The 12,490-nt window shown below is 34.3% G+C and overlaps 1 protein-coding gene across 1 annotated transcript in view; it reads right to left on the bottom strand.

The window, feature by feature from the left end:
- The window catches only part of LOC113372986 (1-acyl-sn-glycerol-3-phosphate acyltransferase beta-like), a 55,925-nt gene that overhangs the window by 10,596 nt on the left and 32,839 nt on the right, over positions 1 to 12,490 (bottom strand). Inside the window, exon 3 of the mRNA XM_026613323.1 lies at positions 10,464 to 10,624. Coding sequence (XP_026469108.1) covers positions 10,464 to 10,624 — 161 coding nt within the window. The remainder of the gene's footprint in view (positions 1 to 10,463; positions 10,625 to 12,490) is intronic.

Genomic DNA, 12,490 nt, shown 5'->3' with positions numbered 1-12,490 from the left:
TTGACAACATTTCTATAAAATAAAATACAATTTCTCAAAATTCCTCCTAATTTCCTCCCTAAGAGGAATTTTTAACGGCTATACTACGAGCCAGTACTGGCGTTCTGTAGTGACTGCGGGCCGATACTGGGCAGCCCACGATCAGCCAGCAGTGATATACCTTCAGCATTAAAGAATAGTTTACTTTGAGAATAGTAAAGAATAGTATAATAAAAACGCTCAAATAGAGCGTTTGTATAGATTAAACATAATATAAGTAATAAGTATTATTACTTATATTTAATCTGTATACACACTTCAGTATTTATTCTCTTATATGTCTTTAATCTCTCTTATTTTCTTTGTTCTGTATAAATAGTTTAAATTAATTCCAGATATTAAGGATAACTATCATTTAGGTGAACCATAAATAGTTATGTCGAATAAACCACATATGTACAACTAAGTCAAACTGGGAGCAACTATCTAATTACAGTTGACTAATTATTCACGCTAACAAATTGTAGTTGAATCTAGTTACCCATTTAGACACCAGTATTCTTATGGGTGATTAACTAAGGGACCAATTCTGCGGTAACACAGCCGATGACAGAGTTTTTTGCTTTAAGGCAAGTTTCATGAACTTCCCGATGTGTAATAACTTAATTACCCGAAATTAAAATTTTTAGATAGAATTTTCAAACGATTATTTCGAAAATAAAGTTTGCTCTTTCAATTAAACCTTAACATTACGATTTCTAATTGATGCTTTTAAAGAGTTGCTTGTTGGAAAAACATTGCTTGGCCGATCTTGTCGCAAACCTAATCACGGGGTCCTCCTTATCAAGGTATTCCAATGGCTTTTAAATTTTTTACATGTATTTTCGCCAGGCGTTTGTTTTTTTAAATATTTATTTCTTAATGTTAAATTATTACAGCTTCTGTATAGAGACTATCATTTATATTTTACATAACTATTATATTATGATAAATTTATCATAAAATATTAATAAACATTTGTTTTGTATTGAATTTGCCTTGTGCACAAGTGGGTAAACACTATATCCAGTAATTGGTGAATACTTAAGGGGTTAGGGGTACTTGGAATTTTTAAAAAATCGATTTTTATTTTTTTGCATTTTCATTAAGTGTAATATCTTGAAAATGTTCTCTGAAAATTTCAAGTTGATCCAATGATTACTTTTTGAGTTATTGGACTCTTACCAGCGCGTAGACGCAAGTGGAGAGCTCGATACTTATACTCAAGATTATTCTTCTTAACCTCCTTATGTTTTAAAATCTTTTAAACCGATTTACGATGATCTCAGCTTTACATTACTTTCAAGATGTGTAGTTTAATATTGAATCCATAATCAGAAAAATTAAAAGATTCAACCAACTAGTGTAAAAAAATATGCCAATATTCAATTAAATCAATAAAAAATATTCAATTCAATTCAATTCAAAGACTATATATTTCAGTATATAAAAGTATGTACATTGTTTATAACATGGGTTTTTTACCCTTAGGTATTGTATCCTTCATTGGATTTGATTTTGCAAACAATAATTAATACATAATATATAAATAAATTCATATTTGTGTGACAAAAAAAGAGAAAAGAAAATTTATCCACAAAAAAAATCACATAGCACTATTTATAATAACACGTAATAATACAAAAAAAGAAAAACATAATAAAAATTTATTCACTCTAAGGGAGAAAATTTGTGACGAGCCAATTTTCGTTTACCGCTATGGGTCGATCAGTATATATTTTGGCATGGCGTGATTGCCATACCAAATATCGTCTCTTGTGTATTGGCCGAGGCCCGCGATGTTAATATTAGGATGATCCCCGCATTTTAGATAAAAATTTCCGGTGAGCTTTTTTATATAGTCGAGTATTGTCGGTACGTCAGTCTGTTTGTGTATGTATTTTGAAGAGTAATAATGTCTAGTCAGTGGGTCCCTTATTTTGTTAAGTACTAGTCGTAGTGTCTTATTTTGTAATGTCTGTAGTTTCTGTAAGTTGGTCTTAGTCGTCGCGTTCCATGCTGGAGCGGCGTATGTCAGTATCGGTCTTATTAGTGTCAAGTAAAGTGTCCGTTTGTTCTTCACGCTTAGCGGGCTGTTCTGGTTCAAGAGAGGTCTCAGTAAATTTAACATCCCGTAAGCCTGTCCAATTTTTGTATTAATATGTTTTGTGAAGCTGAGTCTATGGTCCAGGGTCACACCAAGATATTTGACATCCTTCGACCACTCAACTTCACAGTCCAATACTTTAATTTTGTCCAAGTCAGTCAGTCTAGTCGTGGCATTTCGGCTCTTTGTAAATAAAATTGCCTCCGTCTTTTGCGGATTGATTCTGATCTGCCATTTGTCAGTATATTCGGTCAGCTTGTCTATGTGTGTCTGTATCTTTGTAGTCAGTAGCGTCGGTGATCGTGATGATTTGTATATGGCAGTGTCGTCAGCAAACGTCAGTAACGTTGTGTCGGCGTCAGTGGGTATGTCGTGAATGTAGACGTTAAACAAGGACGGTCCCAGGATCGAGCCCTGCGGTACTCCCGCCGTCACTTGTTTAACCGTCGAAAGTCCGTTGTCTACTTGTACGGTGAAGTTACGGTCTGAGAGGTATGAGTGTAAAGTTCTCGTTATGTACGGTGGAAAGTTGTGTTGGATAAGTTTATGTACAAGTCCGTCCATCCAGATGGTGTCAAACGCCTTCTCAAAGTCAAGTAACACCAATCCGGTATGGTTTCGTCTGTTGAAATTAAGAACTGTATTCTCTATGAGTTTTGTCAGTGGGTGTAGTGTGGAGTGTCGTTCTTTGAATCCGTATTGTGTATCAGGTATAATTTTGTTGTGTCTTATGTGTTTGTTAAGTCTTTTGAGTAGTACCTTTTCGGCTACCTTACTCATTGTGTTGAGGAGGCTGATCGGTCTGTAGTTCTGTGGTATGTCTAGCTGTTTCCTTGGCTTCACTATTGGAAATATGGTGGAGGTTTTCCAAGAAGCGGGAAAGCAGCCTTTTATCATTATTCTATTTATTATCCGGGTAAGTAAAATGTAGGCGTTCGTCGGCAGTTGTTTAAGTATTATGTTTTGTAGTCCGTCCGGTCCTGGTGCTTTTCTGTTCGGTAATTTTTTAACTATTGTCTTTATTTCGGAAACTGTGGCAGGGTCTATTCGTAAGTCTTTGTCCCTGTGGAGGTCAGTGAAGTTTTGAATTGTCTCGTGTACGTCTTGTTTCAGGTCTGCGCTTGACATATTGGCATTTTGTTTATGTATGTTTTCAAAGTTTTTTGCCAATATTTCCGCCTTGTCTGCTGGTGTCGTTGCGTAATTGTTGTCAGTTAATTTGAGTGGAGGTATGGATGTTGGTTTCTGCGTCAGTCTTTCTGCTGTCTGCCAAATTTTGTGTGGGTCAGTATTTATGTTCTCGAGTCTTTTGGTCCAAGTGTTGTTTCGGTGGTCACGTATTTCATTGGAAATAATTTTTGTCAGTCTGTTCATATGTTCCTTGAGCAGTCTGTCACCGGTACGTTGCCACAGTTTCTTTGTATGATTTTTAAGTTGTATTTTCAATAAAATGTGTTCTGGCAAGTCGTTGGCTGGTGTTGTTCTTGAGTCTAGTGTCGGTATACTCTGTTGTGCGGCGTCTGTGATTGTCAGTGTAAGGTGTGTTACAGCCTCCTCAATGTCAGTGTTGGTATCGATTGGCATTGTGTGTCGTGTGTTGTCTGTGATGATGTCTCTGAAAATTGGCCAGTTGGCTCTGGTGTAATCTAAAAATTTGCGTTTAGGAGTCTGGTCGACGTCTAGTCTGTCTGAAATGGTCATGAAAACTGGATTATGGTCAGAGTTGAAAAGTGTTCTTGTTATGGGTTCGGATGTTACGTGTAGATTTTTTGTCAATGCCAAATCGATCGTACTGTGATGGTGCGTCTGTACGGTGGCGTATCTGGTCGGCGTGTCAGGATAATGTAGTTGTGCGTCTGTGGTGTTGTGTTCCGTCAGGTATTCGTAAAGTCTGTTTCCGTTCGCGTTGTTGAAGTTACAGTTCCAAGATGTGTGTTGTGCGTTAAAGTCTCCTGCCATAAGTACAAATCTGTTCGAGTCCAGTAATCTTTGTAAGTTCGTATGTTCTAGTCTGCTTGCCGGGATGTAAATCGATATTATGGATACTTTTTGACCTCTCTTGTATACATTAATAGCTGTTATTTCAGAACCGCCCGCCCGCTGTCAGGTTTGGCACTTGCTCGTGTCTGATGTTAGACTTAATCAAAATCGCAGTGCCGCCCCATCCGCGTGCGTCCGTCTGTCTGTCGTTTCTGTAAACTTTGTAATTGTTCATATAGAGTCTGTCCGTAGGTTTTAAGTGTGTCTCGTTAATCAGTACTATGTCCAGATCGTATTTTGTTATCGTCTGTCTCAGTTCGTCAATGTTGTTTTTAAGTCCATTAGAATTGAAATGCATTATTTGTAAGTCTTGCGATTGGTTTATGGTGATAATGTAAGAAAGTTCAAAATTGTTGTGTATTTGTCGTTATAAGTCATGTTTGTGTTTAGTGTTTTTGTCAGTTTGTATAGCTCACTCAAAATTTGCTTTACCTGGGGATCCGCAAATAGCTTCCTGATCTCGCCCATAGCAGTAAAGAGTCCTTCCGGAGTGTTGAGGTCTGGATCGGGTTGGCTGCAGGCAGGCCGTGTTGGTGGTTGCGATAGTGCAGGCCGGATCTGTGATGATGCAGGCTGGACCATTGTTCGTGAGGACTGGACCATTGATCTGTATGGTGACGATGGGATAGGGAGTTGAGGATATTCAGGTCGGACGTTGGGACCATTGTTGGTGGAGTTTACAGCTGACGAGAAGCTCCTCATCAGTGGCACTGGTGTTGGTGCTGGCCTATACGCTTGTCTTCTCCTGAGAGCGTCGCTTTCCTTCTTTTCTTTGTAGTTAATAAGAGCGCTGCATTTGGAATAATTTGCCGGGTGTTCGCTTTTGCAATTGACACACATCGGTGCCTCATGTGGTAGTTTTTGACACGCTCCTGGTGCGTGCACATTGAGGCACTTTATACACCTGTACTTTAGGTCACAGGTGTACGATGTGTGACCAAAGTTCAAACATTTGTGGCACTGCAGCGCTCTATTCTGCGGCCTATAGGCCTCCCATGAGAAGATATGTCCCCCAATATTCGTAATTCGTTTTAGCTCCGACATATTCTGGTCTTTATCGAGGAGAACAATGTATATAGGTAATTTGTGTTGACCACCATCTGAGGTTTTCCTCTTTATCTGCACTACTTGCCTGGCTTTAATCCCTTTTGACAGGAGATCTTCATGAACCTCCGTCTCTGTAATTGATGGATGTAGACCGGTTATGGTTATTTTCTTCGGCATTTCCTTTTTGATTGTGTAGGTATAAAATTGATAATTGCAGTCCCTTAACATGTCTTTGATTGTTTCGTGTTCTTTAGCGGTGTCAGTGAAAATTTTATGTAGATTATTATGGAGGTATTGATATTTAAAATTAATTTTAGATGTTTCTCTTAGATATTTAATTGCTTTTAAATCTATTCGACCTTTTATGATAATCGGTGGGATTTTTGCCTCTTTCGTGGTGGTGTTCTTGGGTGTCACGGTTTTGACGCCTGAGGTAGATGGTTCCGACCTAGTAGTGGTTTTCTCAGGCTCCTTGTTCTTTTTCGCCCTCTTTCGGCGTGTTACCTTCCTGTAGTCCTCACTCTTCCTATCTGTATCCATATCTGTACGGTCCGTGAGCGCATCATATTTATTTTTTTAATGCAGTACTTGTCTGCACGTCCATCTTCTGATTTATGTTCGACATCTTGAATTTTTTCCCAGGCCCCTGCCCGGGAATTATTCTGTTTCCTGAAGGGTTTTGCGCACTGATTTTAAAATTTATTAAAATGATATAATATAAAAAGACTTCACAATTTTGAAAAAGCTCTCCCCATTAGCAACCCCAATCCGGGGTTTGGGAAGAGAAGTATGCAAAAGGCACGTTCACCTTTAAAATTTTGACAGATATAATAATATATATCCAACTTGTAAGTATTAAGCCCGGTGCCTTTAAAAAGGCAAGATTTAGAATCAATTCCGGACTTAATACTTATTTCACAAAAACACTGACACTTCACTGAAAAACAAATGACAATCTCCTATCCAAGTTCAGTATCTGCTGAATACATATATACATAATCATTATTATTGATTATGGATACTCTAGGCCCTAATTGTGGGTATAATTCCCATTGGTATGCTGAAAAATTGGATGCTGCACATGTGAAAATGGCAGATCAGCGCGCCAACGAGAACACCAGAATGCTTCGTAGGCAACAGCAAATGGAAATTTTGGAAACTTGCACAATGACTGATGAACTGTTATATGGCCCAGAAAGAGATGACCCGGTTTAGGTAATTCAATAATTCGAAATTCTGTACGTAAATCCAATATGAAACTTTAAACGCGTTTTTCTCAAAACTATGTCTTTTTAACCGGTGACCACTGTAACTCAAAAACCGCTTAGTTAATTTTAATGGAAATCATACAGCTTTTAGAATACATAATAAACTCGGACCTGATCGAAGGAACTTTATTTTTTCAAAAATTTCAATCTTTTAAGACAAATTAACTGTTGATTTTTTACCCAAAAATCTAGAATTTTTTTTGATGCTGCCATTTTGTTAATTTTTGCAAAAAAAAAGAAAACCTTCGATCAGGCCCAGGATTATCTATTTATAAAACTATTTTTTTTTATTTGATTTTTTTTAGATGAATCTCTAAGGAGTTATGATGGTCACCGCCAGAACCGTTTTTGAAACAGGGTCAACAAAAACCGCTATAACTTTGGGATCTTTTTTTGAAATTTTTGTTACTTCAAGTCAAAACGTTGTATAATAATGCCGTATTAATATTTTTGTAAAAAAAACGTCGTTTAATTACAAAAAAAATACTGAAGATGCTCATTTTTTCGTGCCTCCAAGAACCCCTAACCCCTTAATTGATCAACTCTAATATCTCATTACTGATAAGAGTAAATACAATATCCGATTAGAGTTAAAAAACAAACCATATTTAAGTACATTTTGCAAAATTTCAACGATTAGTTTCCGCCGATTTTACACAACTATTCAAACTAAGTGAGCTGTCAAGCAAATGCAATGCAATGTACATATAATGTTTTTCTCATTGAAATCGAATGGTTTTATAAGTGCCATTTCCATCAAAATTAAAATTCATCGTATTCCGTCTAGAATTAACTTTAATATAAATATCTTGATTCTAAAATATTCAATACTTTAGTACGGGTGGTTTTCAATAAAATCACCGCTTTAAAACCATTATTTAAAAACCAACCTATTTTCACAATATCTCAAAAATAATTAACGATACGTATAAAATAGATTCAAAGTATAGGTCTTTCACTGAACTTTTTTTTGTTCCTGTTATACAAAAATTGACATATTTTGATTGACAGTATATTGATAATTGTTTAAGGAGTGCACCGCGGTGCAACCAGAGTCTCTCTCGGGCACTTTGACTCTTATCTTATCTTATCTTCGCTGTTTCAAAATAAGAGCAGTTACACTAAAATTTATAATAGTTGCTTTTTTAATTACCTTCAAAATGGTATATTATAAGTTGTAGTAGAATCAAAATTAAAGGAGTTATGATCCAACAATTAACAGTATTCATGTTTAAATTTTTAGAGCAAGGTGTAAGAACGCTGTTTTCAGTTAATTGATAAGTTAACTAATTGATAAAGGAACACAAAAAGTTCTACACCGATTAAGTTGATATTTTAGCATGATATATGATAAGAAGCGTGAACTGCCCGTAGTAAGTTACAGTAATCGCAAAAAATCGAAAATTATTTGTTTTATATATTTTTACGTTTCAAAACTTTTCAAAGATATTGGCATAGAAAATATTTATGTATGCGTGTGTGTCTGTGTTTGTATGTGTATGTATGTATGCAAATGCGACGATTTTGAGAACACGAATCAACCGATTTGAATGATTCAAAAAACATTCGATTTCTATTGATACACCCTGATTAGTGTTTGGCAAAGGCAGGTCCATCCGTTTTGATGATGCGGGACTAAAAGTGCTATCAAAAACGACAAATCAGTTTTTGAGAGAACGGATTGATTTGCATGATTTAAAAAACATTTCACTTTCACGAACTTATTAAATTTTTAGAAACATTTTCACGAACTTATTAAATTTTTAGAAAAGCAGGTTCAGCGATTTTGAAGATACAATAAAAACGCTTACACGATTATAAATTTTATCTAAAACAGCTATGCAGCGCGATTGCTTTGAAAACTAATGCATGGCATCATGGCAAAAAAAATCATTTATTTAGAACATTGAAAACATAAATTTTTGAGAATTTTAAAATTTTTGAAAAAAAAAATATATATATTTTTTAATACTTTGAAATGTGTCGGAACGGCTCTTTTATTATGTTGTAAGTAGAGCTTATATATTATATTATATATTAATCAATAATATTAAATATTAACTATTTATTATTACTATTTATACTTACTATTTAAATTAAGTATTATTAATTTCGAATGCTGCCTTTCCCGTATTTTATTGTTGTCGAGCTCCTATTCTGATGTTACAGTAAAAATCTAAATAATATTTTTATATAATTTTTTGGGTTGTGAGCACTGTGATTTAGTTCACGAGACCTTAATATAAATTTTAACTATACGCTATTTAATTGCTGTATAAAATGTAATGTTAATTTTGAGAGAGATTCAACAGTTTTCTTTATATAACCACTTTAAAAACTTACATCTGTGTGGAGCAAAAATGACCAACTGAACAATGACCATGGCTAAAGAATAAAAAAGACTTGGATTTAATTACACCATATTTTTATAGAAAGTGTATAAAACTTCCAGTTTGATTGTATTAACAAAATATGGACAAACGAATATTGTTTTTATAAATTATATAATTCATTATTATACAAGTAGAGTTTGGGGTTTATAGTGTTTATAATACCTCATTGTCTGTACCATTCAAACAACACATCCTTACACACCTAAAATAAAGCTTATTTTTTTATTCTCTAAAAATTGTTTAGACTTAGCAAAACAATTTGCTAAGTTTGCCAGGTCAGCTAGTATATTATAAAAATACTATGAAATTTGTAAATGCATTAAAATAAAATCGTAATTAATATTCCAATTGAAAGTTTTTTCTATAACAAGCATAACTGGTCCTTCAAAGAAATCAAACAAAGAAATAGAAGACGCGCTTATTAGTTTTTGGCAAAAGCTGGTTTAGCCGTTTCGCAGATACGAATAAAAGTGTCAAGAATGGTAATTCAGTTAAGAGAACGGAAGGTCCAATTTGAATAATTTGAAAAACATTTCCCTTGTATTGACGAAATGAAGAACTGATTAAATTTTCAAGGAAGCAGGTCGAGCGGCTCGGACCTGCAAAGGTAAACATTCCAAACATAGGCATTTAAAGTTATGTACTCACGTATTGTAAAGTTTGTAACTCTCAAATAGCTTATTGTATTTGATTCAATAGCTACTCCGAGAATTTGTAAAATTGAGTATATTAAGAAAACAATTGAGGTTATCTGGTTTGAAGGCTGCCCAGTAAAATTTTAGCCTGAAGCTCACTAGAAATTGGATACTGAGGAAGGAACTGATTCCAAAAACACAATAAGGAACACTGGTTGCAATCAATAAAAGTATTTATTCACATAAAAATAGATAACTCTCAAAAAATACATTAAAAAAACACGAAGAAACAAGTGAACATAGCATGTATTTGAACAAACAAATGAATTCAATAATCGCAAAAGATTAGGGTTTATATACACAGCTGCTTCTTTCGGAATGGCCAGAGAAAACAAACGATTTTAATATTAGTATTTTGTTCAGGAAATTAAACTGTTACTTAAGATTACAATATATACAAAATAAAAAAAATACAAATGATTAAAAAATACATAAAAAAAATTTTAATTATCATTTGAAAAAATGTTTTCAAAGGTAAAAAAAAATTAAAAAAAACTATTTTTCAAAAATTTCAAAATTAAAATGCTGGGCACAATTCACCAATATATATTTCGGTTTTTAGAAATATGGCAAATTGCTATGATATATACATTCATGTTTGCATTAAGTAATCATTCATAAGTGTGCAACATCTTTCGTCGCCCAATTCATAAATTCTCATAATTCGTCTATGAATAGCAATTAAAATAATCTCTGAGAAATTACTTAAAACAACTGTTATAAAACATAATTTTTTATTGATTTTTGATTATTTTTATTTTTCGAATGTTTAATAACTGTACCGGAAGTTCGAGCAATTTACCTTAAGGCACGATGCCATGCATCACTAGTTTTTTTTTAAACGCTGTAAATATGTTCAAATACATGCTATGTACAAATTTTATTTATTACTTACCCACGACATCATAGGCTGACTGATGGTTACACACGATAACTGCACCACTTTCAAAATTTTTTATAGATGCGCAAGCAGGTTGTGTTAGATGTTCAGAACCACGCAACTCAAATTTTATACCAACAACTGCGGCCATTAATCGCAGATATGTTGCTGCCCATCTGTAATGAGTATCGTGATATATCACAAAATACATAGGATAATAACTATGAGAAAACTAGCAAACCCGACAAACTCCGTTTCGACATCAGATGGTTTCGTGAAAAAGATGAAGAATTTTTTTGTTTGTTTTATATTTTAAAAGGAAAAATTTGATTTTATTATGCAACAGTTACAAATTTATTTTGATTACAAAAATAAAGTGTTTTTTAGTTGAACTTCTCTAAGTAAATGAAAGTGAATCCGCAAATTATCCGTTTCATGGAAGTGATCTTTGGTAAACCACATTTTTTGTTTTTTGGTCTGACGTTAACTCAAACAAAGCGAATGGTTTTCCAACTCGTGAACAGGCAACGTATAACTGCCCATGTGAAAAACAATAATTTTCTAAATAATCTATTTGAAATTTATCCCCCAAACATTAAGTGATTGGCCTTGCGACATGTTATTGCGAACGCAAGGCGAACTGGATATTGCAATCGTTTGAAGTCAAACGGAAGATCAGTCAGAATCATTGGTATGTCACCAAATCGCCAGCAATTTTTGATTGAATGGTGAAATTCAGGGCGTGTACATCATTATTCTTTGCGGTAAGAATTGCTCGTTGACTTAACCAAGCATAATTCTGATAATTCTCACTAATGTCATTACTCGAATTTTTAATTACGGTGCGTGAAGTTCCAGCAGCTTGCATTAAGGCACGATGCCATGCACAACTAATTTTCTTAGCTATAAACCTTGCGGAGCCCGAGACCTTTCCAACGAATGCAAAATTGTCGAAATCGGTTCGTGCGTTCTGGAGTTATTTCGTCAGGAAGGAAAACTCGACTTATTGTTATATATATATATATATAGAAGACAATCTATTTGAAATTATTTAAAACAGTTATTGATTATTTTTATTGCTCGAATTTTTAATTACGTTGCGTGAAGTTCCAGCAGCTTGCATTAAGACACGATGCCATGCACAACTAATTTTCTTAGCTATAAACCTTGCGGAGCCCGAGACCTTTCCAACGAATGCAAAATTGTCGAAATCGGTTCGTGCGTTCTGGAGTTATTTCGTCAGGAAGGAAAACCCGACTTATTTTTATATATATAGAAGATAAGTTTATCAATATCATTATAAACCAAGGAGCTACTGAACCTTTTGAATAATGGTGTTCGTGTAAGGTTAAAAGTTTCCTTGTTTTGGAAATACTAATTGAATATTTATCATTCAATTAGTATGTTAGTTATATATATGTATTAGTATATAGTTATCATTCAAACTAGTGGTGTATGTCATCGTGCCTTAAGACAAATTGCTGAAACTTCCCGCGCCGTAATAAATTTTTCGAAGAATATTAAAAGTTTTCGAATAGATTATTATAAATATCGTACCATGGCCGCTAATCTCCGAACAGAGGGCTGTAATCTTAAATTTTATTTCCGTTCCTGCCTATTGGAGCGCTACTTGTACAACAAGCTAAAGAGAATTTTCCAGAATATGGCGTTCGTAGGACTAAATTTCTATTTGAGTGATTAGTGTCAAATGCTTGTTAAAAACTCATAACAAATATCATGTTAAAGTTCAGTGTACAATAATGCAAAAATGCATGTATTTCCTGCAGAACTTGACGTATTATATAAAATGATTAGTAAAATAGCCGAAGCCCGGGATTTCAACTGACTTAAGAACCAGATAAATTAGTTTTATTAAGATCCACACTTCAAAATACTGGCAATTATTATTAGCACTTCCGATATAATTTTGAAGTTACGCCCGAACTGTACGTCATTCCCTTTCGATGAAATCATTTCTATACATCCGTATAGATTGTGATTAGTTGTCGTGTATGTGAATAGAGATCTGCCGTTGTAGGCAT

This window comes from Ctenocephalides felis, unplaced genomic scaffold, assembly GCF_003426905.1.
Source record: "Ctenocephalides felis isolate EL2017-DRISC unplaced genomic scaffold, ASM342690v1 CF-g0.4_SCAFFOLD_01604, whole genome shotgun sequence".
NCBI lineage: Eukaryota > Metazoa > Arthropoda > Insecta > Siphonaptera > Pulicidae > Ctenocephalides > Ctenocephalides felis.
This window is presented reverse-complemented; position numbering and strand designations above follow the sequence as displayed.